Here is an 18,919-nt window from a genome sequence, read left to right as displayed (position 1 = left end):
TTTCGCCTTAGGCTAAGAAAAAACACAGTCTTAACAAAAAAATATATATTTATTAGAAAAACATATGATTAGTGTATTTCCAATTCTAAAATGGTCTTAAATATCAATATATCACATTGTTGATGTATTGGTGTAACAGGTATGTCATCATAATAGCACTGAAAGAAAAAGTATAACGACTTATAAGTAAAAAAACAAATTCTGGATTATCTAGTGACTTAATTTTTTTTTTTAGTATGGTTATCAGATCTAACAATATTAAAGAGTTATTGTAATATATGTGAGTATTCTTAGTAATTTCTTATACAACACTAAGCTGGAAGCGCGGAATAAATACGCTTAGAATATAATAAATTGCTTAAAAAATAGAAAATGTCATCTGGGAAGGATCCACAATTTTTAAACATGCATTCTTAAACTAAATATGGCAACTATTTTGTATTTACATTTAGCTTAAATAATAAAATGCTGAGTGAAATGCTACAATTAACATAAAGAAATAAAAAGACGTACCAAATGCCTATTCATGCACGTTATAATCTTTATAAAGTTATTTATGGATTAGAACACTGGGTAAATCGTATTCCAAGATTGTTAAACCGTGGGCCCAATATGTTATTTAATTAGCTAAAAAAAGCAAATTATACAGAAAAACGGCGAAAAAATATTATGTGCAAGTAGTGTTATAAAAAGCTAAGTGAAAAGGCTAAGAAAATAAAGACTGAGCATACTCTCATCAAATTAGATTTTCTTGAAGGCGCAAAAATGGCAGTTTAAACGCTGCCTTATTTTACTATTATAAAAGAATGTCCATCACTTTCTATTACAAAGTGAACACAATTTGACAGAAAGAGAAAGATGAGTTTTACTGTAACAGTATTAACGTTTTAAGGGTTTAAGGGGGGTTTTATGTATTTTAAAAATAACTTTGAAACTTCTGATTAGTCTTGGGTCATTTTTATATACAATACTTTGGTAAGGAAGATAAAGTGTGATGAGAGTGGTAAATGCTCAGTTAATTCTTTGAGTATAGACTACACGACTGAAGCTAATAGGTCAATATTTACCCAATGTTCCACCCATAGGACACTGGTTTGTTCGTCGTAGCTGCGTTATGGCGAGTGTTTTGGCCATATTGCTTATTTTGGTTCGGCGTCTGATAAGCTGGGTTTCCTGATGGATAAGGTTGAGGGTTAGAGCGCGAGTTTGAGCTGTACGATGAGTAATTTGGATTCTCCATCAACGGTCGAGTGTTGAAGAGGCCGTTTAACCCTCCACTCTTGGACAAATTACCCAGAATATTGCCAAAGATGTTTGATAAGCCTTGACCACCTGCACCTCCTTGGCCGTTCGCGAAGCTGTTTATTGTGTTGTAAATGCTATCTAGAGGGCTCTTTCCGCCAGAACCAAAGCCGGAGCTAGGATTGGATCCTCCATATGGACTGCCTCCTCTGTTTCCACCATTGGGAGAGTTGTTACCACCGTATGGGGAATTGCCGCCAGAAGGAGAATTTCCTCCGTATGGAGAGCTTCCACCATAAGGAGAGTTCCCTCCATAAGGAGAGCTGCCACCATATGGAGAGCTAGGGTTGCTCCCACCATATGGAGAGCTAGGGTTGCTCCCGCCATAGGGAGAAGGGTTGTTCCCGCCATATGGTGAACTTCCACCGTAATGTGAGTTTCCACCGTTGTTTGAAGGCGGTGCAGGAGCCGGATAGTGCGGTGGTGAATCAAAATCTCTAGTAGGCGACTGTGGAGTCGGTCTGGGCATAACTGGTTTTGCTGGTTCTGAATGAGAACCTGTAACAGTATTGATTTAATCATTAATTTAATTGTGTTGCTAATTATAGAGTAACAAATATACTAAACACATATAGCCGAGAAAACAGCACGTTTTGTAGTACTGATAAAATCTTTGAAACGTGTGTTAAGAATAACAAGTCAAGGTCATGAGCGAGACGGAACTAATAGAATAATCTCTATCAATATTTTTTTTAAGACCGACGTACCTTCCACTTGGGACTTCTTCTTGCATGTAGGATATGTGCCACAGTTGGAGCTGTGCCCATATGAACAGGGATCTTCTGCTAACACGCAAACCTCGCTGTTCAGACATCCGATGTCCTTGCATGTACGACCATATTCTGTAAACATCATTCAATAACAAATCTTTACTAAATGTTACAAAAATGTGTTTTAAATTTCAAATTAATCAGTCGGTAATGACGGATTTGATAGATGCTCATAGAAAAATGACTGCTGCCCCTCTCGCTTTCCAAGTATCCAAAAAAGTACGACCGATTAGGCTGTGTTTTAGACCGGGAGATAGTGACAGTATGGCGGTTTTCAGGGGTCTTATTATGCACTGAAATTTAGTCGAAGATAGTCGAAGACGTCGTTTGACACTCGACAACGAGATTGGGCCGCTATGACCACGAGTATTTTTCATCGAATAATAAGACTCTTCGTCTTGGAAGTTCATGTACTTTTTTTATAGTTCTTACCTAATTTTCAAGTCAACGTGTTCAAATCTATATAAATAAAAATGAATAGCAAAATATGTTGCTAAGCTTAAAATCGAAGAGCTGCAACTGGTTTGAGTATTTTTTAATTATTTATTCCATTTTTATAAAGAGAAACATTTTAAAGAAGAAAACGTATGTTTACATATGTACACGCGTTAGAAGTTATACTTGTTTGGCGTAACAAGATAATTTTTTTATCTTTTGCCTTATTCTACGATTGTAGAAAAAACGATACTAACAATAGAAAAACTAAGGGCCAGTTTTTAGATCCGTAGTTAACTCAACTATTGGTTAAATATCGTTACTAATAGTTAAAATTCAGCAAAATGCGTTTTTTGATCCGTGGTTAGAGTTACTAATGGTCAAATATCTAACCATTAGTCAAAAAAGTTAACTACTCAGTATAGCAGGGTTAAACAAGATGGCCGCTGGTTATTCATAAAGTAACAGCTGATTTTCACAGAAATCAAGCTATGATAAATACATTTATTATAAGAAAAAGCATAAAATTAAGTAAAATGTGGTGGAAAGAGCATTTAGAGTGTGGAAAAGAAGGTTTCCCTGCATAGGGTCACAATTAAGGGTGGCTTTAAAAAATGTACAGGCTATCATTGTTGTGTATTGCATAATATATTTATATAAAAGATGGAATATCTGCCAAAAACGATGGAAATTCTACACTTTACCTTCCATAGCAGAGATTTAGCAGATCATTAGAATCATTACTAGCTACAGAACCGCGGTAGTAAATAATGAATGTATATTAATAAATAATATAAAATTCATCATGTATTTAAAAGCCTATAATATTAACTCATAGGTACATTGTACCTATATACTTGCAATGAACTACAGCTATACGACAGTTAGCGACCTAAGATATTCTTTAGTACTTTCTATTACATATAATATGAGTTAGCATCAATCTACTTTATTACAAGACATTTTAAATGAACATGTGACTAGATTAATACAATGTTTAATTATAACATAAATACAAACAATTTTTATTAAAAAAAACAATACAATATTACAATACCGTTACCAGTAATGCAGTTTGAAAAGGTAAACTGTGTATGGTTAAAAGTTGAAATAACTAGAATTTTAGCACAGCATTAGAATCATTACTAGCTACAGAACCGCGGTAGTAAATAATGAAGTATATTAATAAATAATATTAAATTCATCATCTCTTTAAAAACCTATAATATTAACTCATGTACCTACATACTTGCAATGAACTACATCTATACACTAGTTAGCGACCTAGGATATTCTTCAAGGCTTTCTATTACATATATGAGTTAGCATTAATCTACTTTATGACAAGAAATTTTAAATGAAACATGTGACTAGATTAATAAAATGTTTAATTATAACATAAATACAAACAATTTTTATTTAAAAAAAAAATACAATATTTACATGAAACCTTAAAGCAGCAATTTAATATTTTCTACCTAATTGTTTCTTCTTGCATTTCACTTGCATGGATTTTTGGTGGGCTTCAAATCAAATCATTTATTCCAATTAGACCACCTAAAATGGCACTTCTGAATAAAGATTATTCTAGTTGCCGCTTCCAAAAGGTAGTTTCATGTGGAGAAGAATGGGCAAGAAAGTCCACATTTACTCTTTATTTTAAAATAAAATTTAGAATATTTGTATACATAAGTTAAATAATTATATGTGAAGACAATTTACTCCTAAAATAATATCACTATACAGGTATTTATTGTAGTTAGTATACATACATGTTCCTCACATATTTACAAATATTGAAACCATAGAATATTATACATTAAAGTTAAACATGTAAATTAAGATCTGCAACCAGTTGATTTTGTGAAGGCTCTATGATTATCCTATGAAGCAGGACCAGTATATTTCACAGCATTCTTATCTTGAATATAATCCTCTAATTTGTAATATACTTGTTTACAAATGTAAATTTTCACTTATTGAGGAGTTTTAATGTCACAGGGTATTTTACTGTAACTTTTAACCCAATATACCCCATAAATGATGTTTGAATTTTGGCTAATCTGAATGATGGTTCAGCTACTTCATCTTTATTTCTAGTAATGAAATTATGTCTAACAGATTCGTAACAACAAAGTTTATAACTGGCTCTGACAGCTTTCTTTTGAAAAATAAAAATGGATTCAATGTCAGCAGCCCGACCCCACAGTAAAATCCCGTACGAGATTATGCTTCTTTGTGCAGCAAATGTTTTCGATTCTCTTCCTTAGCATAATTCGGCAAATCACGATCTCCCTTTTTGTTTTTCATTTTCATAGATAGCTGGAGTGATCCGTTTCTTTTCAGGTTAGGACTGGGTAATCCTTGAGTAGCATCATCAATTTGGCGGTTTCTTTTTGAGCCAAGTTAGTACGGTCCCTTTAACAAGACATAAATGTATTACTTTTTTACGAAACACAAGATAACCCGGAATAAATAACACGAAAATATGTTTGTACTTACTTGTTTGCCCGTTGGCTGCTTGCTGACATCGTTATTTATATATTTTAGTATCGTTATAGGTGTAAACCGTATAAAAACAGAGAAAAACAACTTTATTTTTATTTTGATTAATTGACACTTCAAACTTTTCAAGAACAAATAACGAATGAAGATGTCAAAAATGGATATCATTCACTCAGTTTGTCTAGTGTTGTCATACAAAATAAATATTCCCCACAAATAAAAAACATTTTTATTGGGATGTCATTGTTCATTGCACTGGCAATAAATTGACCAATTGTTAAGTTTGACTATAGTTAAAATAGACATTGAAAAACGCATTTACGATTTTACTACTGGTTAGTCATTTAACTATAGTTAAAGTAACAAATGGTCATACCACTTTTTACTACGGATCAAAAAACTGGCCCTAAAAAGGTTGACTATAGCTAACATCACGGTGCCGATGTTTTGAATCGCTTAGCGCGTCTTCGTAATAATTAGGATTTTATTCTCGGAAAGCGAACAGTTTCTATGAGGTAGCATAGGAAAATATGGGAGCTACTAAAACGGTAAGTAAAAAATCATATAAAGACGAAACGAAGTTCGCGGGGACAGCTAGTAAAAAATATATATGCTCACATGAATATTTTGTGTGCCCTTTTTATAACCCGGGCGTGACAGAAAGAATTCGCTTGTAAAGGGATAGCTCATTTACATACATAGGATTATAATATACTTGGATTGGGTTCACTGTGTTCGGTATCACACGTAATATACGAGTGGTAAAGTTTTCCTATGAAATTGTTTTTCACGTGCCCTTTCTTTGAATAGTCTCGACTTTCCAATAAGTTTGAAGAACAAGTTTGGCCTGTTTTGAATTTGATGTAGCTGCGTTATATTTTCATCAATAACAAACCGAAACATAGAATAGATATTTCTTCAAAATGGTTAAAGGATATAATACAATTTTAGTTATTGATCAGTGCATTAATAGACAATCTATATGTGCATTTCCCATTTGGTCATACGGTGCAGGAAAATATCGTAAGGAACTGTGTGTTCAAGTAGTAGTAGTACCACTGTTTTTTTGAAGTTCTTTTGGCGCATTAGGGAAATATGATGACAGTACATATTTACGTTGCGCGCGCTCACTGACACAAAATCGACACCCTGAAGTTAGTCAACATTTTAAAATAAAAAAATGTCCGTTTCTGTAATTTTGTAAACATTTATTTTTGATATTGAAATAAACTTTATTAAACTAGTTAGTGCTAACACTTTCAATGTATTTAATACCTTTTTTCTATCGTTAGTGTCGTTTTTTTTACAAAGGTAGAATAAGGCGAAAGATTTTTTATAAAGAAGTTTATCTTGTTACGTCTAAGAAGTATAACGTCTAACGCGTGTACATAAGTTCGTGTAATGCTCGCACATATTTACGAGTGATATATAATTCAATAGGAATTAAAGTTTTTTGGACATCGTCATGACGTTTACCTAAGCATTAAATAAAAAAATTGTTATACTTATAATCCCATTGATTTTTCATCTAAATACAAACATAGACGTTGCATACATGACTTTATCTAATAGTAAGTACAAGAATATTTGGTGACAAAGAAATTAGATCAAAGACCCTGTCTTAAATACTTTAATATAACAAACATGCGTTGATATAAATTTTATTTGACGTTTTTTGTAACAGCAATTATGTAAAAGAAACTAAACAGTCACCCATACTCTCTCATACACACACACGCCTAACAATATTTATATTACATTTTACTAGGGCCATCTTTCATTAGATATTTACCTAGATTTAGATTTTTTGCTTTTATAATAACATAGCTCCCTTAAAACTAGCTGAAGTCGTATTTAACTAAAAACGTTTTATTCAGACCACTATCGTAACATTGTTCTGTAAGACAGTATCTTGCTAATCGATAACTTTAGTATTAACATGCCCATGTCTGACTTTCATTTCAATAAGTACGAGTCATATTTCTAAGTAGTCCATTACGTATAATAACTTTCCGTCAAAGTAATATTCCCGCTGTAAGTAATAAAATTCTCATAAAGACGTAAAAAAAGCAAATACTTTACTACGAAAATGTTTTAAGCAGAGTGCAAGAATAAGGAATCGTAGGTATGGGATATAATTTGCAACCCGGCAAGTGCCTCTTCGGAGGCAATAAAAAGAAATAAAAGTTTGAGGAGTATAACTTATTGTTTTGTTGTATTTTTGAAGGGCTTTTCACGATTGAGTCAACCTAGCTATATGATACCAGCGGTGAACAATTTCATTATAAGCGAGCAATCAATGTTTGTTCTACAATGAATAAAAACAGGGGATTTGTGACAGTATAAAGTATATATATATTTAAGCTTCCAACATCGACGAGCATAAAGCTCTACTGTACTTTAAATAAAACGATTAACGAGTATGTCTGTCCCACATCGGTATTAAAAATTATTGCGAAGATATTTACATTGTTCAAATTTCTTTTCATTTACAGCGAAACAATTATGACATGTAAAACGACTATTTACTACAGCTATAAAATTGTATTGTAATGTCCATTTATATTACATAAATATTCGTCTCTTGCGATGGCCGTGACTGCAATAAAAATGTATCAAATATCAATTTGGTAGATAAAATACTTCGACTATACGTGTACTTATAGCTATAGCACCTCGACTTCGTCTATGTGAGAAAACGAATAATCAATATGTCACAAGTCAAAAGTTTAAAAAAGAAAGATGTTTGATATCCTATTGGATAGTGAGGCAAACGAGCCTACGAGACGCAATTTAGTCTTTAGAGTATTATATGATTTTTTTAAACAATTGGGTGTCATATCTCCTAGGGAAGATCCCACAGTTCGCTGGTTCGTACAAGATGTGTAAATTGAACCGTGGCAATCGTTTAACTATCAAAGTTCTGCGGATGAAATTAAAAGTTAATACGCCTTTAAGATTTGATTACTGACACTCCAGGAATGGTGAAGGCATTAATTTTCAAAATCGATGCAGCAGTTTCTGATACCACTTTCTGCAAATCTTAATATATATAAATCTCCTGTCACGATGTTTGTCCGCGATGGACTCCTACACTACTTTACCGATTTTAAGTTCAATTAGCACACCGTGAGCAGTCTGGTCCAACTTAAGAGATAGGATAGCTTAGATCTTTAATTAAAGTCGCAATTTTATTTTATTGCAAATTATTTATCTAAAATTAATTGACAGTCACAATTATCTGTTAACTCCAAAAGATTCTAACAGATGTCGATACTTCTCGACTGGATTGAGTAAGTAATCAATGGATGGCACTGCTATTGTAAACCGAGAAACGTGTTATATGTATAAGCTACAATTCAATATCATGATTACCACGTGTTATTGAGGCTAAAGTATAAATTAAATTCATTTTGTGAAACGAAGTTCGCGGGGGCAGCTAGTATATAATAATATGTATTATGTAATATGTATTTACTTTTTATTAAGGTATGTAGCGGATATAGCTGGGACGGGATGCTAATACATGAAGGTTACATAAAAGGTCATTCAAGCCGATCTTGAACGAGCAGACGCAATTTGTATAAACGTAATAACAGGAAATTATAAATTCTTGCCACTTACAGTGCTGTGAGCATGTACAATTGTTGTATTTTCCTTTCATTGTAGTATTTATAGATTTTATTTCCGCTTTTGTGGTCACTTCTGTGTCCGATTTTTTTTATAGAACAGGGGGCAAACGGTCAGGAGGCTCACCTGATGTTATGTGATTCCACCGCCCATGGACACTCTCAATGTCATAGGGCTCGCGAGTGCGTTGCCGGCCTTTTAAGAATTGGTACTCTCTTTTCTTGAAGGACCCGTCAAGTCGAATTGGTTCGGAAATATTTAAGTAATTACCAAGAAATAATAGCGCTGCTAAATGTTATAATTTATAAAACGACATATCAATTTGAATTTAGAAATTAAAGGTTATATGATAGAAAGGGACTTTATTAATAATTGCGAACTAAAAAACTTCTATTCAAAGACAAAGGCACCTTGTTAACAATTAAGAATTTCAGTCATTTATATAATTTGCCAAATTCTTATTTATAGCTAAGCCAATTGAGGGTAAGACAAAAATTCATAATTATTTTCAATTTCATAGCAACTTTTCGTCTTCATATATAATTCTTAATATCTCACGTGAAACGTTACTGCAAAGTAGCTTTGCAGTAATGCAACTTACTTGAGAAGCCATCAACGTGGTACAGCACCGACAGCGTCATTAAAACCGTCCTCCAGTCCATAGTTAATCTGGAAAGAAATTGCTCGTTAAAACTACACACATTTACTGTAGCACATTTCGCTTTACAAATTACGGTCACTGTTCCTTAAAAGTTAAAGCATAGTAAAAGATAGTTTTAATTAAAATGTTTCTTCATTAAATTGGATGTTTTACCATACGCATATAGGCGTATTGAATACCGACCTTTACTGTATGTATTTAAATACTGTACTGCATTAATAGTACCACGAAATAGACCAAATAATCAGTTAGTCATGAGGCATTTCCCATTCTACAAATGTGGACTCTATGTAGGTTGTTAACCAAGCGCAATGTAGTATTATATATTATTATTTATACATAAATAAATAGTTGTAACTTATCATGTATGAAGTTTTGTAAGAAAATAAAAAATCATTCTTATTATTATTAGATTTCTTAAATAAAAAAGGAAGTCATGGGTTTGTTTTAATTCAAAAGCTAGTTGAGCCGATCGATGCCACTAAGAAAATGCTACAAAGAAAAACAAAACACAACATATTTAAATGAAACTCTTTAAAAACTTCACCAATCAGTGGATTCTCGATGACCACGATTATTTGATCGTGTTATCAATATTTAATTATACTTATATCTGGTAATGAAGACTTAACTTATATGTTGTAAATAAAGACAATATTAATATACAAATAGAAAAATGTTAATAAATCTTCAAAAGTACTGAACCATTTGCCACTGTTAATGAGCACTAACTAAAACAATGCGGCGTCTTAATAAAGCTAAAGTGCGCACCGTATAGCGTGGTATAACTCGACACATGTACAGCACGTCACCAGTTTCAACTTTATGACATCCAGCAACATTCCCCAAAGCAATTTCACCCGAATAAGCTAGTTACGGAGCGTAGGTGAGCGTTTTGGGGATTATAGCAAAAGTTAGTATTGAATTTATTGAAAACTGTGGACTTTGTTGAGGTGCAACTTTCTACTGAAGTGTTCTTTTAACGGTTTGTCGTAAGATTATAAATGATGACTTATATATTCTTCGAGACCTCCTGAGTACATACTGAAATAACTACGTGGTGATATTTTAGTACCCAGGTACAAATGAATGGAAATCGGTTCTACAGAGTTCACTAGAGTGGTTAGATATATGACTCATGTATAACAACACATTAACGCCATAACCTAATAACCTATCTCAATCCATTTTTGACAATCTGAGATAGACGTCGCTTAATCCAAATATTGATAAAAGTGTGCAAATAAATAAACGACAGCCTAATAGCCTTCTGTCGATACAATCTATGCATGTAGGTCGGTTCGGTGTATGTGGACAAACCTTTGTATGAAATTGACAGTTCAACTGTGGCAATATCTTAAGATTTTAACTTACACCAGATTTTAAAATAATTAAAAAGCTATTTGATATGTTTTAAACATAGACATGTATATTTTAATATTATTTGTACGGTTTTATTTACTTTATTTGGTTTATATTGATTATCATATCCGTCGCCAAAAATTTTGATTGTCTAGATTGTCTTCGTAGGAGATCGATCGATGGTCATGGTCTGATCTCAGATTTGAGATTTTGGATTGGGTTCGGGCGTTAAACGTCATTTATAATCAACATTGAAGAGACATAGATGGAACTATGTGAAGCAACGTTGGCTAGTGGTGAAGATTGCTATTCTTAATCTTGAGGTCGTGAAACGTGAACCCAGTATTATTTTTCTAGTTTCGTGCGCAATTACTATGTTGATAAATATGAAAGAAACCGTACGAAAATGAAAATGTTTTTCATACATAAACGACAGAAGATGAGCAATTTGCTTATAAATGCCGAAATCCGAAGACACGATTAAGTAATAAAAGGTAGTTTAAAACTTAATTGTAGACAAAGCGATATCAAGAAATAATTGCGTAATAAGATTACAAAAATTAGTCCATTTACGGATGGCATGTTAAGGGAGGTTCTGTTTAGGAGGTCAAAGGTGAGAGGCCAAGCATGTCTCAACCCAACTTAATTCCCTAGATAATTTACACTGCGTTATAGTTTATGAATATTAAGTTCTCTATTATACCTTATCTTCTAAATTAATTACACATTTGTCATACAGATTACACACTGAGCAGACGTTATAACAACATTATAACTTTATTGAAATATTTAATAATTGTATATATAATTTTACTGTACGTGTGTATGTCACGGAACTCCTCATAAACGGCTAAAGCGATTTAAATGAAGTTTTTGTATGCGTTTGGGTTGCGCCCTGGATGGTTCACAAATCAGCCCGGCAGATGGCGCTGTTCGGTTCTTACATACTTTGTTTAATATCCTGAACTATCATACAGGACAACATAGTTAATAAATAATAATTACAATCTCATTTAGACAATCCGCTGGACTTCCCTAATGTATCAATTTTAGTCGCGTGTATATACGATACAGTAATTTAATAGTAACATTTTAAACTATTTTTAAAAGTGGTATCATTTATTTCCTATATTTATTAGTGCCTAGTGCGAAGCTGGTGCAGACCACTAGTAAAGATAAGAAAGTAATAAGAACGGAAGCAGCGAAACCATACTAAAGTATATTTAAAAACTTTGTAAAAGAGAAAATTGTATTAAACCATTTTCCGGAAAAGTCTTGGCAAGTTAACCCACGAGATGCTGCGTTGTCATTTATATCATGACATGGAGCAAGACAAATTATGGTTATTTTTCTGGTTGAAACGTTACAAATAGAAGCCATTTTAAAAGAGTGCTAGGACCTTTATAATTTTCTAAACTGGATAGGCTATAGCCAACAGTAATAAGAAATACTTATAACGATGATAGCTAAAATATTAAATCGGTTTAATATTCTATTTGGCAAGTAGAATAGAATTTTAAACCAATAAATATCATATAGTATTTATTATTGCACGTCCTATCGACAACTTTCCGATGGGACATAGGGCTTTTAAAACAAAACGAGGGTATCAATAATAGCGGGAACGCTGGTTGGCTCTTTCATGGGGTATGTCGTTAAAAAAAAGATTTTCGTGTTGTTCTAATTATTTTACGTTTGAATATACTTTAATACTAGCCTACTAATATAATATTTTTGAGGAACATGAATTTTAGGATGTACGGTGTGTATCCTTATAATTGTTTACTCTTGTCAATTTAGGGTCACTTGTTAAGGCAGCATTATTTTTATAAATAAATAAATATTTAGGACAGACAGAACATATGGACTTATGATTATCTGCTTAAATAAATGATTATTAATAATCTTATACTGTTCTCGACTTCCTTACGCCTTTTAAGACCATTTTCTCGTCGCTTGATTTAGCAAAATAACAAGTATATATCGGATGAATTTCTAGAATTAATTCATATTATATAATATATTACCAGTAATTATAATCAAAAAGGTTTTTATGATCGGTGGTCCGAGCTTTGTTAAAACAAAGGCCTGTGCTTTAATTGTTTCGCGTATCGGGCGGTGAAGGTGAATTTTATTAAACAACATAAACATAATAAATAAATAAAATAAATAAAACATATTTCGAATTCCTGAATGCGAACTGAATTAAAAACAGCTTTTATTTGTAAATATGACCTGATGCGTTCGACTTGTTTGGAGTATTGATGATAAACATATCAAAACTAATGGAAGATATATTAAGCTTTTTTGATTTCGAATTATACAAATCTGATATATATATAATGTTATTCAGTTTGTTTTAATAATTAATTGGTGTTACTAAGTTTGTAGGAAATAATATGCTTAGAGTTATAAAATATTATCACTGTAACTATGAATTCGGTTCTTACGAAATTCTAATCATTACCGACCCTGACTCAATAAACGATAAACGTTGACTTAAAATTGTTTATAAAAATATTATTGCAATAACAATTTGATATTTATTTAATCAATAGTTCTAGTCTCATACAGCTTAACTTATGACTGTCTTCTTATGTTACACATAACAACATTATATATATACACACACATATATATATGTGTTTTGATTTTATTTTGGTAATATATTTTCAAACATAATTTCCGGTTATGGATGACACCGACCATAAAGAGTCAACATAAAAAGTCACACTCGGCATTTGCTATTTCCGGCAGACCACTTGCGATTCGAAATTCGAAATCGTTTTTATCTTTTTGCAATTCGGATATCCACTTCGCAGCTCCATATATCACTCGTGTCCGTAGCGCTAACGGCCTGCCTGTCAACTCCGTTTCACATACCATACCTCTTGACGAACCTTTGTGTATTTTTCGAGCGTTTACACACCGTTTTATTTTACATTTAAATCATGAAATTTCATGGCAAAGCTCCATAAAAGGCAGCGATAAGGTTACAAAATACGTATTCGCATTCCATATGATTCCGTATATTCGAATTCCAGACGTGATGCATCTCAGAAAGCTCATAGATCTACGAATTCTCGTAAGAGCGCCACGTAAAGCAACGGTGTCGGGTTACGACTTACGGGGATTTAAATATCGAACGAAATCTTCAGAGTTCACACTTCGTGCACAGAGAACGATGTCGGGATAAAATTGGATTTCCTCTATCTCAAATAACTACGACTATTGCTCAATTGGCTTTCTTTTGCATACATGGTAAATTTATATTCACAATATTTAAAAAAATTCTAATGATTTTGATAAATAAAACAAGCATAATACAACATTAACGATGTTTGGCATTTCTGATAATATTACAGATAAGCTTGGGTATTTTCAAATGAGATCATTGTGACTGCGTAATATTTGTTTTGCTAGTTTATGCCAGAATCTTTATCTACATAGGAATATCGTAAACAGAAGCCCCTTAAATAATTTATATCGAATATATATCAATATTCGGTACAATAATAAGTCATATAAACAAATATAAATTAGCAACTAATTCCATCAAACCAAAGTCAAAAGCATTTATTTCAATTATCGTTATATAAAAGACACATTCATAAAAAAATATATTTCAGTCAGGCCTTATAAAAAAGGCACTTTTGAAAGTCAACTAGATTAGCAACCCAGGTGTTTTTATCTAGTTTGATTGTCCAATGGAGCAAAAGCATCATGATTCATTTCAGACAAGCATTTTTATTTTAAATATTTGTATTACTTTTGATTAATTGTAACTTGTCTACAAAGTGTATTTTTAATAAAAGTTTTAAATATTGTTTAGTTTAGTTTTAATATTATGTCACGAGGTACTTTTTTGTAACATTAAACATGGTACGGCATAAAAGGTTTCTAGTTTGGCCAAGACAGTTGAGGAATTTGATCTTTATTTCTAGTACTAATATGATGTGTATAACATACTTTACTGAAATGATCAACAGATTTATTTTAGACAATAGACGTCTGAATTATAATATAAAATAATTTCGCTAAATTGATCTGCACTCTCTCAATATATTCCACAAAAATAAGTAACACAAGAAATTAACTTTGAAGCACTAAAGAAGACCTTTATGCATTAAAGTTCAAGAACCCAGAAAAACATAAAACTCCATAAAGAACTGGTTACACAACAAATTATGATGTTACGAACATCCTTGAAATTATGTGAGAAAAAACTAGATTATATATAACATAACAACTCTGTTATTACTTATGAGTAATAACAGAGTTCTACACAACCATGATTTGTATTGATTTTTTAAGGATACTTTATAAAATATACAAGGTAATTAGAGGCAGACAGAATTTTTTTCTACTATTTACATATTTAACAAACTATTTCAGTAATTTGATGAGTCACTGGTCAAATGTAACATGGATAGCCATTGAACATTGAAAAAAGATTAAAATTTGTACAGAGATCAATGAGATTTTGAAAATGAGTAAAGAGGTGGTTTATTAAATAAGCATGGTATATGACACAGAAGACAGACTATTTACAACAACAAAAGTGTAACAGATATGTACCTGACCTCTTACCTCTGTAGGATATTATGGGACCAATATAACTTATATAATAAAGTTACAGATTTAATTTTATATTATTAATGCACATATGGTTCTTAAAAATACATTATAGGGTTCTGTTTTTATTGATGATTCAATGGATTAAAAAAAGAGGTTCTAAATTTAAGGCCATGTGTGAAGGTTTGAAACACAATAATTTAGTATTATAATATTTAACTTCCTTTAGTACAGAATATATACTTTTCAAATACGCATTATTTATAAAGGAAAATTATATTGTGTCATCTAAAAGGAATTTCTGCATACTTATATGACTAAAGTTTAATGATCTGTTGAATCAAATAAACAAGAAGTATTATTCTTTCACATACAAAATTCATTTATAATTAGCGGGTTTAAGGATAAACGGTCAAAACATAGTTTCCTTTGACTCTGAAAAGTTCTAAGTCATTTTACAAGGTCAGTATTCATGGATACAATAGAGTGGTTGTAATCAATGCTTTGGTTTCTGTAGTAAAAGCTGTTTACACTATATAAGATAAACACTTACAAAACCGTGGTCCTGGATAAATTTTCCTAATGTACTTTCTAAATGAAGCTTACATAAAATTACAAGTGAAAGGCTCGCGATATTTATAAAACTTATAACATAATTAAATTAAAATTATTATTAATTACTCACAGTTCACACTCAACAGTAAACACTACAGTCTAAACATGGAACATACGCAACAACTGTGAGCTGAGCATGCAGTTGTCATTTGTCAAGTTCAACTCATAGTTGCTAGTGTCAGTTTTGACAATACTTTTTAATATTATTGCTATTTGCTGCCACAGCTATGCTACTATGCTATATTTCCTCATCTGGAGTTTGAACCAATTTATAATATTATACTTTCAAAACTAAAATGAGCGTTTCTAACTGAGAGCATAGTCAAGATGCCTTAACAGTGTTGTATATATATTTATTTGTAATTATACTAAATTTGTCGACACACTCTCAATTTCATACAATCAGCTTAATCCCCTGGGTACATCGATTTTGTGGTGTTTACTACAGCTAGCTCCAGCTTGGGGCTACCCCATAGAATGGTATCACGATTCACACGGCGATTCACGATTACTTAGATATTAATTCCTTTTCATAAGCAGCGTTTGTAAAGTAAACAATAATTGTTACACGTTAAACTTCTTGGTCTTATTCGTTACAAAAGTGTATATACATATATTCACCCTAGACTACAACTGTTATCTAATATGACACTTACTTATATACGATAAATAAAAAGTAAACAAACAATAAAATTGTACTTATTAATTATTCTTTCATTGTCCTATAACACCATAAAAGAGAACCAACTCGAAGTTGGATAATTAATACCTACCTATATAATTATGTATATTCAAAATAGGTCGATTAACGTGTCTGCAAGAAATAGCAACTAGGTAACTTTTTATCCTTATAACTCGTATAATGAAATCAATTAATAAGCGAGGCCTACAATTTAAATAATTATTATTTATATATAATATGATTTGAAGATTTTGGATGTTTTAAAAATTAACACTTGTAAGTTAGGCCAATACTACTACTATTTACTAAACAAGACTAAAATATTAATTCTAGGGCCAATAAAACACAAATTTCTTTAAAACAGCTAAGAAAATATCATAAGTTTTGTTGCGTTAGTCTTTCCTCCACTCCTGTTATCATAGTTGGTGCGAACGTGCCTTGAATATTGCCTAAGTTTCAGACTCCGACTGCGGAACCTTGCGAGATTGCGAAATTAATATAATGTATGTAATATGTATGTTGTTGTAACTGGAGTTTGTGAGTAATATTGCACGGAAGTTGAGACCTAGTGATATATTCTCTGTCTGTTTATAGTATCCTATGATAGTAGTAAGAGCTGATCAAACTTTGTTTTAGTGCTTATAAACTATCTAATATTTAGTAGACTGTTTTCTTGAGGTCTCTGTAATAAACAACTTTTGTTGGATATTCAGATTAAAATAAAGAATTTATATTTTTCTGTTGTGCGGAATATTACACTTTTATAAAGACTGTACTGTAATAATAAAAAAACGGTTGTCTGTAAACTCGGTTTACTGACGATAGTTGAACGTGATATCGTCATAAGAAAATACTGATGGAAAAATAATTTGCATCTTACCAAGCACACATACTATCTTTATAAGTGTCGCCTATACTATCTACGATGACCGAATGAAAGATCGGACATCTTTCCAATTGTCTAGGATAAAAATAAACTCTTAGTACATAATATCTATAAAATACTTTTCATTTTCATCAAAAGTATATATATCTTAATATATATATTTCTTGTGTGCGTGTGTATGTGACTGAACTCCTCCTAAACGACTGGACCAATTTTGATGAAATTTTTTGTGTGTGTTCGTGGAGATTCGAGAATGGTTTAGATTCACAATTTTGTCCGCTGGACAATGTTTTTTTAAATTAATTAGTAGTTGTTGATTTTGGAATGTTTTACATTGGATCCGACAGACGGCGCTACCATCGCACTGTCAAATTTTAAATAATATTCGAATTTTAATTTTAGTCTGTCCCGACAGTTAGCGCTGCGATCAAATTAAAAAAAAGTTTTGTTATCATTGTGTTATTGTAGACCATGTGCTGGATCGTTAGATATTGTCATAACATTTGAATAATAATTTTCATCAAAATGGTCCAGAATGTTTTAGCTTATTGAAATTTTCAAATTTAAGACGTATAGACAGGACAACGTCTGTCGGATCCGCTAGTATATATTTATATATATAGGTATTTTTGGTTAAAGCAGTTAAGAACCCAATATATAAATTTAATCTGTATAACATAATCGTAGTCATAACATTATTTCGTTACAATTTGAATGTTGGTAGTATATCGCTTCAGATTTACCAGAATGCTATAAAATCCCAACTGGCAAGCAACAAGAGAGCAAAGTTCTCGGTGTGAAGCTTAATTCTCATGAGAAATTAACTGTTCCATTAGTTTTAATTCACTAGACTGCAGCGCTTCATTATTTCAGCTGTTTTCGTATAAAAATACTCTAAACACGACAATGCGTCCAACTGCAACATAAAATTGAGATATGCAATGTTAACTGCAATTTCACGGAAAATGTAGCTTTGGGGACACAAAATCGACATGGCAATACTATTATATATGTATTATCTATAAAACAGTAGATGAGCAATGTTTAGTGACTTCCGCGTGCGACTCTAGATTACTTTTATATACGTGTGGTCGTAGATTCAATCCCCGACTCTGCACCGATGGAAAGTGTGCCTACATACGCATCGTGAAGAAACCAACTTAGACTCTAAAAAGCAGGCGAGGACTTGCCTATTAGATTGACAAATCATAAGGCCTAGATCAAAAAAAATATTTATACAATAATAGGTATCTTTTTTATCACGTTCTTGTAATTAGGATGAGGCACGAGAGTGATAAAGAACGTTCAATAGCTTTCCGTAGTTTTCTGTTGCTTATAAGTAATTGTTTACGTTTCTCTTCATAGTTCTATAAAAACACAAACTTCAAATTCAGTCAGTAATGGGTTGAACATACGTTTCATAACGTTACGCTTAAAAGTAGAGTGACATCATATATATATGTCTTCTGTTTATCCACATATATTGTATAATTATG

The 18,919-nt window shown here is 31.9% G+C and overlaps 1 protein-coding gene and 1 long non-coding RNA gene across 6 annotated transcripts; both read right to left on the bottom strand.

The window, feature by feature from the left end:
- Window positions 1–30: 30 nt before the first annotated feature.
- Window positions 31–16,010, bottom strand: LOC111000993 (endo-1,4-beta-xylanase C). Of its 5 annotated transcripts, none has more exons than XM_045631343.1 (6): window positions 10,075–10,160; window positions 9,244–9,311; window positions 2,010–2,144; window positions 1,294–1,800; window positions 1,068–1,173; window positions 31–158 (listed from the first exon to the last, which is right to left on the bottom strand). In XM_045631343.1, the coding sequence occupies exons 1-6, from the start codon at window positions 10,143–10,145 to the stop codon at window positions 104–106; spliced, it is 942 nt and encodes a 313-aa protein (XP_045487299.1). In that variant the 5' UTR covers window positions 10,146–10,160; the 3' UTR covers window positions 31–103. The 5 variants fall into 5 exon arrangements, with proteins under 5 accessions (XP_045487299.1, XP_045487298.1, XP_022126327.2 ...); XM_045631342.1 differs by having other exon boundaries at window positions 1,068–1,531; window positions 1,568–1,800; XM_022270635.2 differs by lacking the exon at window positions 10,075–10,160 and adding an exon at window positions 15,926–16,010 and having other exon boundaries at window positions 1,068–1,800.
- Window positions 4,822–5,125, bottom strand: LOC123689779. The gene is made up of 2 exons (XR_006750669.1): window positions 5,010–5,125; window positions 4,822–4,925 (listed from the first exon to the last, which is right to left on the bottom strand). It is a non-coding gene; the product is annotated as an uncharacterized LOC123689779 (long non-coding RNA).
- Window positions 16,011–18,919: the final 2,909 nt, after the last annotated feature.

Source organism: Pieris rapae, chromosome 15 (genome assembly GCF_905147795.1).
Source record: "Pieris rapae chromosome 15, ilPieRapa1.1, whole genome shotgun sequence".
NCBI classification, from domain to species: Eukaryota; Metazoa; Arthropoda; class Insecta; order Lepidoptera; family Pieridae; genus Pieris; species Pieris rapae.
This window is presented reverse-complemented; position numbering and strand designations above follow the sequence as displayed.